Source organism: Argentina silus, assembly GCF_951799395.1.
Source record: "Argentina silus genome assembly, chromosome: 5".
Lineage (NCBI taxonomy): Eukaryota > Metazoa > Chordata > Actinopteri > Argentiniformes > Argentinidae > Argentina > Argentina silus.
The window spans coordinates 19,891,393-19,905,676 of record NC_139659.1 but is presented as its reverse complement, the minus strand read 5'-3'; the positions used below and the strand labels follow the sequence as shown (position 1 = coordinate 19,905,676).

Below are 14,284 nucleotides of genomic sequence, written 5' to 3'. Positions count from 1 at the left end.
CTCACACACACACACACTCTCTCTCTCTCTCTCTCACACACACACACACTCTCTCTCTCTCAGTTCGTTTCTCATGTTGTCTTTCTTTTTTTTCTCTCTATACAGGAAACTCTCCAGACTGTCCCCAAGTTCTGCTTCCCCTTCAGTGTGGACAGGTACAGTCATCGCTGTCGACACACACACACACACACACACACACACACACACACACACACACACACACACACACACCTCTCAAAGGAAGTCTCCTGTCTCTTTAGAGTGTTTTTACCAAACCCAGCTGGTGGCATAGTCCAACTGTCCCCCACGTTGTAAAGCACTAGCTACTTCAGTTCATGCTAAATAATGGAGACTCTTCGCTGGGTTAAAAAGGTGCTTTAGAAATTGTTGTGTTCTTTATTGTGTTTATCCATAAACTAGAATTCACTCTACAGAATGACAAAGGTATAGAAGTTGTATGTAGTGGGACAGTGAAGCTGTGTCAGTGACAATCCTTATAATAGTTGTCTGAAGTATCTTCTCTGGTGATACTCTGCCAGGCCTGTACTGCAGGCATCTTCAGTTGTTGTTTGTTTGAGGATGTTTTGCCTTCAGTCTCATCTTCAGCAAATTAAATGCATGTTCAATAGGATTTAAATCTGGAGATTGACTTACAACTTTCCTCTTTTTGGCCCTGAAAATCTTTGGGTTTTGGGTCATTGTCCTGCTGTATGATAAAGTGCCATCCAATGAGTTTGGAGACATTTGCTTGTACTTGGGATGACAAGATGTCTCACTTCAGAATTCATCCTGCTGCTGCTGTTAGCAATTTCATCATCAATGAAGACAAGTGCACCAGTTCCAATGGAAAGCCATACATGCCCAAACCATAACACCCCCTCCACCATATTTCGCAGATGAGGTGTTGTGCTAGGCAGTTCCTTTTTTTCTCCACACTTTACTCCTGCCATCACATGTGTTGTCTCATCTGTCTACAAAAACTTTTTCCCAAAATCTGCAGGCTCTTTTAAGTACTGTTTAGCAAACCTGGCCATCCTGTTTTTGTGGCTAACTAGTGGTTTGCATCCTACAGTGTAGCCTCCAAGTCGTCTGTGGATCCAAGTCGTCTGTGGATGGTAGTCTCTGATACATTCACGCCTACTCCTGGAGAGTGTTCCTGATCTGTGGGACAGTTGTTTTGGCGTTTTTCTTAATTATGGCGAGCATTCTTTGGTCATCCACTCTCAAGTCTTCCTTGGCCTACCAGGCCGTTTGCGATTTCTGAGCTCACCAGTGCTTTCTTTCCTTGGAACGATGTTCCAAACTGTTGATTTTGGTAGGTTTAAGGTTTTGGCTATGTTTCTGATTAGATTTTTTTGTTTATTTCAGCCTCATAATGGCTTTCCTGACTTTCATTGACGTCTCTTTGGTCCTCATGTTGAGAGACACCAACAGCAGATTCCAAAGGCAAACGCACAGCCTAGAATCAATAGTAGACATTAAGTGCTCTCTTATGACTGCACAAATGATGTGACGGAACACATCTGATGAACCACAAAACAAAAGAAACACCTGTCAAGCCAATTGTCCCATCACTTTTGGGTACCCCGAAATAGGGCAACTATGCATAAAAAGTGTTAGTCGTCATTTCTGAATAGTGAAACCAATATATACACAAATACCATCAAATAAAATCGGAACATCTCCAATTTAACCTCATAGTAATTGTTTGATTTCATATCCAAATGTTGGAGTGTAGAGCCAAAAGAAGAAATCATTTGTCACTGTCCCATTACTTACACAGGGTGTTTCTGTGTCTGATTAACACCACATAGACAAGTTAGCCACGGACGTATAATCCCCCCCTGACTGAGAGATGTGTCAGGCCTTAAAAAGAGAGGTGGTCATTTCCAGACTCTTGTGTCATCACCTGAATCACACATGCACAATGTGTGCATAATGAACATCATCAAGGCCCTTGTGACTTAGTCCCTGAATGATGTCGTCATCTACAGGAGAGTTAAGGTACTGCATGGTGACTGTGGTCCCTCCAGTCGATCAAGATCAAAAGAATCAGAATCAGAATCATCCGAATTCTTTTTTTTGGCCAAGTATATTTGCACATACAAATTGACTTGGTGAGGTTGGTGCACGGGACATACAAAACAATCGCAAATATTGACAAAAATGTACAAAAATAGCAAAATATGAACAAAATAGCAATAACAAATTTACACATTTACAAAATAGAACAATAAAACAGTACATTTTGTAGGCTTGCGAGGCTAAGTGGCAATGAGGCTAGAGGCTGTGAAAAGCGGTGACACATACAGTGGAGGAGAGTAAAGGAGGGGGGGTGAGAGGATGTGCAACACTTAAATCTGTTTGACGTTTTCTTCTGCGTCTGGCCCTCTTCTTGACACTCCCTCAAGCTGAGAGACACTGCTACGTTGTTAGTGCCCGGAGGGCAGAAGTGGCGTGGCATATCAATGCACACACACACACACGCGCGCGCGCGCAGGCTCACACTGTACACACGTATGTAGGACACGCACACACACACTGTGCACACACACACTGTACACACACACACGTGCACACTGTACACACGTATGTAGGAGACACACACACACACTGTACACGCGTATGTTGGGCGCGCACACACACTCTGTACACGGTGGGCACACACAAACAGCACTACCCCTCAAACCACATTTAAAGTCCTTGTTACATCTGTATGTAATTCATTACATAATGTACTAAATGCTCTTTCTCTCTGTCTCTCTCTCTCTCTCTCTCTGTATAGTTTGTCAGTGAGCCAGGTGGGGCAGAACTTCACCTTTGTGCTGACAGACATCGAGAGCAAGCAGAGGTTTGGCTTCTGCCGCCTCTCCTCAGGGGCCCACAGCTGTTACTGCATCCTCAGGTGAGAAGAGTGTGTGTGTGTGTGTGTGTGAGAGAGAGTGTGTGTCCAGATTTGAATATGGCTTTCGCAACTGTATTGGTGCGTATGTAAACACTTTGAGAGCACATAGGAAGTGGGACACACCATTGCTTTGCCTCTTTTGCTGTGATCATGATAAACTAAGCAATATCTCCACCTCAAAAGACACATCTGGAATACCCCAAAACGTGCCCCACCCTCTCACAATATCACCCCCTCACACAAAGCTGTTTAGTATTAGCACAAGACAAAAACAATACAACAATGCAGTGTATTATAGATGGACGGACAGACAGACAGACAGACAGTGGAGCCAGTGGTCAGGCACGGCAAAGGGCTCTCCTGAATCTGAGCGGCCTCGACTGCACCACGTTCAGTGGTTTGGCCCGTTGTCTGTGGGCTGAAGTCAGGCCGCATCCTCTGCCTTGGAAGTGGACATCCCACTGGGACTCGAAGGCTGTCACCTCCCAGTAGGCTCACCCCCGAAGCCTGTGACATAGTCGGCTGTGGATCGCTTCACTCGCTTCATGGATCAGAGTGGCAAGCGGTGTCACGGCTGGGCAGAAGTGTGTGAGTTGAAAGGATAGGTTGATGTTGTATTCAGAGTGCATGTTTTAGACAGAGAGGGGTGTGTGTGTGTGTGTATGTGTGTGTGTGAATGAGTAAGAGTGTGTGTGTATGCCTGTGTTGTTGTGTATGCGTATGTTTGCGTCTCTTACATGTACGAGAGTGTGTGTGTGCTCTGATAGAGCAGCTGCGGTATCTCAAGTGGCTCGACAGCGAAGCCACAACTGCTTTGGGCAAAGCCCGGAAAACATTCTCGGATGTCCCATCACTCCACCGCTTTGAAATCCGACCACTCAAACCTCGGTGTTTTGTCTCTGAGAAGGAAGTCTTATGGACTCAGGAGAGGCAACCCCATCTCTTTTCTTCGGATATATGTATTTTGCTGCTGAAAGTTTGCTTGGTTAAACATATAGTATAATTCAGCTAGTCTTCATGGACAATGGAAGTTGAAAATGTTTTAAAAAATTAAAATATTTAAAAATATTGCAAGTTGGCTTTTCCTGTGGTCCGAATTTGGTTGGTTTGGAAGAATGCTTTCAACACATTTTATTTATTTTTACATATAAATTGCTACGTTTGGGAAATACGAAGTGTGGTCATTCCTTTTTTGAAGGTGAAGAAAATGTACATGTTTACAAAGCTCATTTGAATCGTAAGATTCCCTCTCTTTTAGTCATATTCTTACTCTCAGTTTCTTACTCGCTTGATATCTGTCATTCTATTTTTTACCTTCATTTACTTTCATTCCCCCTGTTCTCACTCTTCTCTTTCTCCCCAACTCTCCCCCTGGTGTAGATGCCCACAGATGTTAGATGTCTTTCGGTAACTGCTTGTTTTGTCTTGCAAGCGGTCACTGCAGCTCACACACATTGTTATGATGATATGGGCACATTTTCCATCCGGTTAAAAATGCAGTGATACATTTGGGAGCCACCTCAACAACCGCAATCAGTGTTATCAGAATCTGCCACTTTTTTAGGCACAAATGTACACGCTTGAACAAGATTCAAACAAGACAAACATTATTCACCAATTGCACTTAAGGATTTGGCATACCACACTGCTGGTACAGTCTTCATATTGAATCTTAAGAAACTAGGTGTTGCATTGTGACTGGGTGCCTTACTCAAAAACATTCCTTGCGACGTTAGCTAAAGATGTCAGCATGCACAATATCCCACTGCTCACCCTATGCGCATGAAACCATGATTCACATGCACACATTACATTTTAAAATCAAAGTCAAGTGGATACAACCCTAACCCTAAATCTGAGGCTGGGGGTGAAGCCTGGCCATCTTTGTTCCGTAAACATGGACCTCCAGCTGAAAGGATTAGGCCAATGTGGAATTTTCAGCTCACCTATATATTAGCAACACCCCTTTATTTCACGACTTTCATCCTGACGTCATGGGTCTCTGTTTTCTTTAACCGATTCTGTTCGGGCGAGTTGGGGTGAATTCGCCCCCCATCCCATTTCTCACCTTTTCTCTCCTTCTGTCTTTGTTCCTCCGCCTCCTGTTCTCTCTCTTAGTCTGTCCCATTCTCCCAAGGGACAGCAGGTTGGCCATTTTGCTTTAATTGAGCAGAAACATGTGAAGGGATCAGGAATATCTCGAGGGATTAGATTAGAGATGGTGGTGGTGAGCAGAGGGAGTAAAAACCCTGAAGTCGGGCCTACTTGTAGCTTGTGTTGTGGAGCGAAATGGTGGTGGTGGTGGCGGGGGGGAGTTGGGAATGAATGTAGTTAGCGTGACCTTTGGCCCCGCGGAACTGTTGACATGGAAAGCAGCCAGGGCCGCAGTCCACAGAACGCCTTTTGTTAATCAGGGGGGGGGGGAGTTAGAGTTGGCAGATCAGCCGAGAGGAATGCGGAGCCCCCTTTTCTTTTCCCATGCTTTGGAAACAAGAGGTGGGCCCTTCCGAAGCCAGCACGCCGGCCTCTCGAGCAGGTCGGCTCAGGGCTCAACTCAATCGACACTGACAGTTTCCTGGCCTGGCCTTGCCAATTGGCAGAGCATGGGGGGGCGTGGGAGGGTAGGGTGCAGGCCCCACTTTGTGTTTTCTTTTCAGTGTAGCAGGGGTAGTTGAGGGGGCACCTGCAAGAATTGACCTCACCAACTACGTTTGAAGAACATGGATGTAATAATGTTGAAATGGCCTATGACTTAATTGGGATATTGAACTGTTACGGTAATTGCCTGAAATTATGTCTCAAACATTTTCAATATTTTTGTGTTGTTGTTTATGTTACGCTTTTCCTCAACTGTGTCTTACTCTAGACATAGATACTGTTATTCTTTAGCGTTAGCACCATTTTGTTGTCACCTAGCACAAAAGAGAAACGACTTAAAACCTAAAAACGACATGTTGAAAACGCAAAAAAGATCAAATAATTGTCAAAGCTAATACAAAGAAAAGCAAACCCAAAAGAAATTAAATCCAATTCTCCAGACAGTTGACTAGAGACAATCCCCCTACATGTGGACCATGGGGTGCCCCAGCATGTGGCTCTTTCTCTGGGCCCCCTCTTCACTTGAGCTGGGGGATTAGAGCGCTACTAGGCCTCTGACCTGCTTTTGTTTACCTCTGACATCCCAACATCAGCCGTTCTTGCCCCCCAGCCTCTCCAACTTAGAAGGACCGTGACCTACACACACACACACAGGCACGATAAGGCCCCATATGTGTGCGCTGATCGGAAGAAATCAATTGGGTGATTTCGATTAGTTTACCTCTCAATGGGCTCCAATGCCTAACCCTGCTGGTGGCGTAATGGAACGCTACATTGTTGAGCTGGAAGAGAAAACTGGAGGAGATTGAAGAAAGAGATTACGGTGTTAATGGATTTCATTAACTGTGAAATGGGACTGATTTGGCATTATGTCCTTGGTTGCACACACTGAAGTCTGTATAAGGTCTCCTTGAGAACACCCAGTGTTGTGTCCACTGCAGGGTGATTGGTCATGCTGTTTAACCTCCTGCTATGAGGTCTGAAATGTTCATGTGGGTGAATACAGCACACTTCCAAGACTTGTTCTACAAAGGGCTATTCTTTGCTATTCAAGGGACAAGGCACTCTCACCACAATATACACAAAAAGCCAAAGCGCCAGGAAATAGTCGAAACATTGTGTAGACGTTTGGGTCTTTTCGTTGAAAGTAAGCCGCAAGAGTGCCCTCTGTGTGTGTGTGCGTGTGCGCGCGTGCGGGCGGGTGTGTGTGTTTGTGTGTCAAGCAGCAGCAGACCTGGTTTAATCACTTCCCTTGCCTGGGCCTTTTTTTTTACAGTCTTGGAGGGGGAACAATAAAGGGCAAGTCGAGCGGAAGGGCCATCCAGGGCAGCACATAGGAGTCATTCACTTCCAGCCAATTAAAACGCTTGTTGACGCATTTATGTCTTGCCTGTCCCCCCCCTCCCCCAATCCCCAACTCTCCGCTCTGAAGTAAAGGCCTTCTCATATGCCTTCCGATATGTGTTGAAGGGGACGCTAAACCAATTTGAAGTGTGGCGGGGACTGTTACAGGGGATGGACATTGAAAGGGTCAAACTGGGGAAACTGCGTTAACAGTGATAAAAAAATAATAATAATAAAAATAAAAATGTTATGGAATGTTTTTTTTATTGCAGAAATTAACTTGTTCACTTTGACAGCCCTAGTAGTGTCATCTATCAGTATCAGTGACTTTGCAGTTACAGTAAATTAAACTAACAAGGATTCATACTGTTCATACTGTGTTCCTACAGACTATAACATTGCGTAAAAAGTGTGGATCATCACAATATTTTTGGTACAACATCGAAGGACTGCAGCGTCACTTTACTGGAAGCTTTGCAGTTTCACAAAGGACGTATTTGAACGCTTTTGGAGCCTTTGTTTGTGGTTGCACGTGTGCCCCCATTTCTTCCATTTCTTTGTCGCTGCTGCCAGTAAGTTTCTCAAAAACCGACTGAATTCACAAAAACAGTGTCTGTACTCTTCTACAACGTACCATTCACACAAAAACAATAGAGATTTAGCTCAGAAAAATCCAAACTTATCCTTAAGCTGAGGATTGGACATTGTGAAAGCACTAAGCTCAGAAACAGTTCTAGTTCTGCTTGCCAGGCCTATTACGCTAAATAAAACCCATACGTTTGTCAGCCGGCTTGCCGCGATGGACTGTGAGAGGACCACTGAGATACAGCCAAATGAAATTCAGTGAGATGTTTCACACTCCCCGCTCCCTTATTTTTACTGCTTCTCTAATCTGCCCCAGTCTCCTTGCTCCCCGACACCTTTAAAAAGAGACCCTCCAGTGTAAAAAACCTGCCGCGTCTCCCGGGGCTGCTACTCTGCCTGGCTGTTTTACACCAGCCTTTGGAGTGCTCCTCCGCCTTTGTTTAACCTCTGACCTCCCGAAACAAGGCTTCATCAAAAGTTCTGAGGGCTGACAGCGAAGAAAGGAGGAAGTGTTTGGTTACAAATGAAACAGGCGCTTGGTGGTACGTTATAAATCCTCGGGGGTAGCGGGACTGCCGTCGCGGCCAGCCTATGGCACGAGGGCGGAGGGCTCGTAAAGTTTTTTTAACGCAGCCGGTCCCTGCCGACAAGAGTGTTTTTAAAGGGGCTCGGGAGTGGTGTCTGACTCAGAGGCACAGGAGAGGGCTGTTTTGGGGCATGTGCGAGTGTGTTTACAGGAGGTGTGTGTGTGTCTGTGTGTCTGTCTACATGTGTGCCTGCTTACAGCTCGCATTAAGATGCAGTAGGTGTATCCCATGTGTTAACACGTGCACAAGAGGAACAATTATATATATCCTGTAATTCACATTCTTTGATATATTTAAGGAAAAACATAGACGCCGAAAACCGCGGTGGTTATTTATTCAATGGCAATATGGCCTCGTGTGGTTGTGCCGGTCAGCCCAGCGATGGTGAGCGTCTTACCTGAATGACTTTCTTTCTATCACTGCACACATGTTACTATTCCTGGAGAACAAAAACGTCTCCGACTAACAAACGAGTAACAGATGTTCCAGTTCAAATGAGTCGATTAACTTCCAATAGCGCTCTTTTCCCTTCGTAGGGCATGTTTTAACACCCTCGCCCATTAAGAATCGCAAAACAGATGTGTTTCGCCCCCAAATTCAGCCGACAAATGAAAAAACGGAGCTTTTAAGATGAAAAAAGGAAGCGAGTGGCCCTAGTCAAAGGAATAGTCTTCTAGTTCCAAATAGATGTCTTTCTTTGGTTGCCGTTTGCACTGTTACCAGTATGGTTATATAGGTCATGCAGGAATGGGTTTTATGCTTTTGTTGAGTGCCTACATTCTCCAAACTGTAAACAAAAGCACTATTTTCAAGGGAATGTTATGCATTAACCATGCTGTGTATGCTGTCTGTACCTCAGTGTTGTTGACACGACATGAAAGGGAGTACAGAAGAAGAGGGCCTTTTCCTTTAATTTGCTCTAATAGTCTTTTCTTCAGTGACGGTTTGTTATTAATTCAACTATAACCAATACTGTTCTTCTGTTAACGGGATGTGTTTGCGACATGGAAAGCTGTTAAAACGGTCCCAGACTCCAGGATCACATCTGCATCTCCTACAGTGTTAATGAGAGGAGAAAACAAACAAACACTCAACCTTTTAACCATGCTAATTTGACTCTCGGTCAAATCTGACGCCAGAACCGTTTCTTCATCTGGAGGATAGGCTCATCCTCAAGAGTAGTTGAATGACCCCTTCAGACTAAGATCCTGTATGCTTTTTGTTCGCCATTCATACTGGTACGGCACATGTTGTCCATGATTCATCCCCTGTATACAGGAGCCGCACTTTATATTCTGTGATCATTGGACATGCCTATCGTAACCTCTCTGCATTTCTGTCATGTGGCATTGTTGATATGCTACATTAATGAGTAATGGATTCATGGCCGAGGCTCATTAAGAGTCGGGAGCTGAGGTTGGGAGTAGGGAGGTGGAGAGGGGAGGAACGGCTGTGCGCTCGGAATAATCCTCCGACACTGATCCCCTCACAGAGTCAAGGATGTTTAGCGTTCATCTGGGCTAATGAAATTCAGAATACTGAAGTGCCCGGAGTAGCCCCAGTACATAATCTCTGCACTGACAACAGTATGTACTACCGTTGTGCATGCAGGTCACATAGTAACCTTGTACCCTCCATACTAAGAATTTTCCCATTTAAAAAATACATTGCATATTTTAGGGGGATATCTCTTTACATATCCTAGCCCAGACCAGAGCACTTGGTTGGATTGGATTCTTTCTATATATAAAAAAAACAACAACATCTTAACCGTCCCAAGATAAACAGATTCAGAGGCAGAGAGGGTTGTCACTGGGGAGAGATGGATGTGTACAGTATTCCGTGTGGCCTCAGCTTACCGTGAGAAGTGCGGAGTAGGCCTTTTCCCTAGACACACATATACACAAACATGGACACACTTACACACACTCTATCTGAGACAGTCTCGCACACACACACACGCACACACACACACACACACACACACACACACACACGCCTCTCCCTGCCCACACCGCTCCCTGCGGTGTGCTGAGACTGAACTGAGCCTTGTCTCTCAGCCACCATCTCCCAGCTTGACCACACACACACACAGAAGCACACACACACACACACACACACACACACACACAGAAGCGCACACGCACACGCACACACACACACACATACACACACACACACACACACACGCACGCACACACACACACACACACACACACACACACACACACACAGACCCAAACACACACGCAAGCACACTCTCTCTCTGCCCATAGCGCTCCCTGTGGTGTGCGTGGCTTCTCGCTGCCGGTGAGTGACACAGTCAAGGTGTACCAGCAAGGAAGGCTGTCAGTGGTGTAACAGGATCACCCAGGCCTGGCTGTCCCTGGTGGTGGTGGTGGTGGTGGTGGTGGTGGTGGTGGTGGTGGTGGGTGGGGTGGGTCGTAAGTGACACATGCAGGCTCGGGTTACATCACATCATGCCCCAGCTGCGCCCAGCGAGCTCCTGAACAGCGGAGGGAGGAAAAACACAGCTTCCTCTTCTCTAGCTGGAGATACTCGAACAGAGTTCAGAGTTACCCAACTTTCTAGACTGTCGGAGAGGGTGTTATTGTGGTGGATGCGGTTAAGACCTGCTCATATTGGATCCAAATAATATGGCTACTACAGAATTGCAACACAGTCAATTATATATGTTATTGTAATACAATGTGAGCAGGTTTGACAGGGCCTACTGGCCGGGTCATGCAGTCTTGATTAACTGTTTCAGTCCCAAGTGAGCTTTCCACTTAAACCAACATGTTTTGTTTCTGGAAATGCTGTATCTCATAAGACAGTAATGTTGTCTGGTTGGTCTAATTAGTTCAGAGGCTTTTCTGCTTGGTAGGTTTTATGCCATTAGACACTGATGCCAAGGATGTGCTTGTTGTTGACCAGGATTATCCAGGTTTTAGTGGTCACTACTGATAATCACAAAGACAAGTACAAGTACAGTACCAGTCAAAAGTTTGGACACACCTTGCCAAGAGTGTGCAAAGCTGTCATCAAAGCAAAAAGGTGGCTACTTTGAAGAATCTAAAATATAAAACATATTCTGGTTTGTTTAACACTTTTTTTTGTTTACTACATAATATGTGTTCCTTCATAGTTTGGATGTCTTCGATGTCAATCTACAATGTAGAAAATGAGAAAAATAAAGAAAAACCATTGAATGAGAAGGTGTGTCCAAACTTTTGACTGGTACTGTATATCCGTACACAATGGAGGGAGGGAGCGGTGGTGTTCTAGTTTTCAACCACCTCAAACTTAGTTAGCTTGCTAATTATATTTTTTGGTATAGTGTTGACTGTATGGTTATCATCGTTACTCATATGATATAATATCAATACATTTCTTGCCTCAATAAACCACCTAACCATCCTTAGTTTTAGGCTAACAAACTTTGACAAAATAAGCCTATGCTTATGGGCATTGGGAGGTGAGGTAATTTTAGGACATTATTTTAGGGTACCCTTTTTGCCTCAAGAGTACCCCCAGAGCCAAATCTTCCATAATGCAACTTTAAAACCAAAGATCTGAATGGCTAGATCTGCAAATCTGATAACGACGAATAAACAACTGCTGTTTTGTTATTGATGAATAAAACTTTTTTGCCTCCAACATTTGAATAGCATGAACTCTGAATACGACATGGGATGAAGGCTTAAGCAGGACTAACAGTGAAGCCATGGCGACAGGTCTTCCAGCCGTAGAGACAGGTCGTCCGCGAGACAGTTGGTGGCAGTGGTGTGATACGTGAGCGGGGGGAGGGAGAACGGCGAGGAGTGTGTGTGTGTGTGTGTGTGTGTGTGTGTGGGGGGGGGGGGGGGGGCTTGTGGTGATGTGCGCTGCGGTAATGAGCATGTCCGCCACAGCCCCCACAGCACAGCACATTCACGGTCTACTGGCGGCTGCAATTAAGGAAGAGAGGTGTAGCCCACAATCAGCCACCTCCGAGTCGCTTTCCAATGTAAATAAAAAAGGGGGCCCTATCAAATTAGCCCAGACAGAGGCTCACCGCTAAACCTGTCTCCGTAATGAGGGAACCGCGGCATTTCAGCGCCGTCAGGCGATCCTAGTCTCACTCAGCGAAGCAACAAGCGTCAGCCCCGTTGTCTCTCTTCTCCAAATATTTTAATTAGGCTGAGGAGTCGTTTCGTTGTTCCAGGACCGATATACATGGCACTTATAGAGAGAGAAAGAGAGAGGGAGGGGGGGGGTGGGGAGGGGGGGAGGGAGAGATTAGGTTGCTGGTCGCTATCAGACATGTTTCTCCTCCTCCTCTCTGTCTCTCAGCCAGTCCTCTCTGATGCCTTTTTGTTTTAGTTTCTTATTTATCTGATGTTATCTCTCCCCTTTTTCACGCCGCCCTCATACACTCTTCCCTCACCTTTCGCCACTGCAATTTCCCTTACCCCCCTCTCTCTCCCCACTTCACCCCTCACGCTCTCTTTTGCCCTCTCTACCCCCTACACCCTTCTCTCTCTCTCTCTCTCTCTCTCTCTCTCTCTCTCTCTCTCTCGCACTCTCCTGCCCTCTCTCTCTCTCTCTCTCTCTCTCTCTCCTCGATTGCCCTCAGGGCCAGAAGGGTGGAGTGCGAGTGCAGTTACATCCCTACTCTGTATTCCAGGAAAGCCCTTCTCCTGAAGGATACTCACCCACTGAATACTCATCACTGGCCACGTATACGTACATGCATGCAGGCACGCACACACACACACACACACACACGTACACGCAGCAGCCACGCATGCACGCACACACAGCTGCTGTCAGATGAATGACTTGGTGAGTGAGAGCCATGCAGAGAAAGTTCTGGAGAAGACACACTGTTCAATGTTCTGTCCCTTTCTCTCTCTTTCTATATATATATATATGCCATTTATAATATATGCCAATTTAGCTGACGCTTTTATCCAAAGCGACTTGCATTGCAGTGAGTGCATATATTTTCAGTATATATGGTCCCAGCAGGAATCAAACCCGTCTCTCTCTCTCTCTCTCTCTCTCTCTCTCTCTCTCTCTCTCTCTCTCAGATATAACTGCTTTGCTGACAGCTACTTCCTCTATTGTTCACATTCCTTTTCATGGCATGGGGAATGCAAAAAAGTATAGATAGACATGCTCTTGAATTTGGAATAGGTCAACGTCAATGTATTTAGTCATGACAAAAAGTGAAATGTAACAAAACAAGGTGAAGAGAGATTTTAGCGATTTAACATTTGGTTCTATTTTAATCAATGAGAAGGATGCTACGGTGTTTGGGTCACAACTGCCTGTGTGAAGGGGTGTTGGTTCATGGGGTTAACTCAGTGTGTTCCTCTTTTAACATCCGTCGGAGGGAAATCTTCACACTTGTCTGTGGTGATTCAAGTCACTCACACACACACTGACATCATAACACATATGCACACACATAATCATCCATCTGCTGTTTATATTGCTTACTGCTTATACTGTTCATATTGTTTATACTGTTTATACTGTCCATACTGTATATTTTTTAGTACTTCTATTTTTATTTTATTCTATTTTAAAACTTATTGTATTGTTGCACTACTCTGTGGCACTGTCACTTTTGCATTTCACTGTATACTTGTATGCAAGTGACAAATAAAGAATCTTGAATCCTGAAAAGAAACTAAACATGTCTCAGATTCAGAAAGCTGATTGACGCCGTCGTTCGATGATGTCTGTACTTTACCTGGCAGCTAAATAAAACAAAACATTGTCACTAATATCCCCTATCATTATTACATGCGCTATTCTCTAGAAAATAACACTGGCCGCATGTAACTGAAATATTGCCGATGGTGGTAGTCATTTTCCGCCGCTTATTCAAACAGTTTTGTGTTAAATGGTAATTCAGCCATGTTAATTAACAGATCACGATCCCTTCTGACATATGCAATCAGAACTCCATATGGCTTAGTTTGTTTACAGTTGCTAAATATGTTTAGCTCTTTGAGCCAAGTACATTTAATTTTTCCAGATCACGATTAAGCCCCATTTAATGGATACCTTTAGTATTCATAAAGCAATATACACAAGTGATTAATAGAAAGTGTTATCCTTTAATGCCCAACTCAAGTATGCTTAATTTCTCGCCTACAGCTATCTCCCCTGGTTTGAAGTATTCTACAAGCTCCTCAACATCATCGCTGACTACACAATCAAAGGCCAGGTCAGTGTTGGTGACATTATCTCTGCAGCATGCACAATCATA

The 14,284-nt window shown here is 44.8% G+C and overlaps 1 protein-coding gene across 1 annotated transcript in view; it reads left to right on the top strand.

Annotated features, from left to right (window-relative positions):
• Window positions 1–14,284, top strand: part of dennd1a (DENN/MADD domain containing 1A) — a 103,152-nt gene that overhangs the window by 43,533 nt on the left and 45,335 nt on the right. Inside the window, exons 4-6 of the mRNA XM_083669354.1 lie at window positions 106–155; window positions 2,786–2,905; window positions 14,173–14,242. Of these exons, the coding sequence (XP_083525480.1) occupies window positions 106–155; window positions 2,786–2,905; window positions 14,173–14,242 (240 nt within the window). The remainder of the gene's footprint in view (window positions 1–105; window positions 156–2,785; window positions 2,906–14,172; window positions 14,243–14,284) is intronic.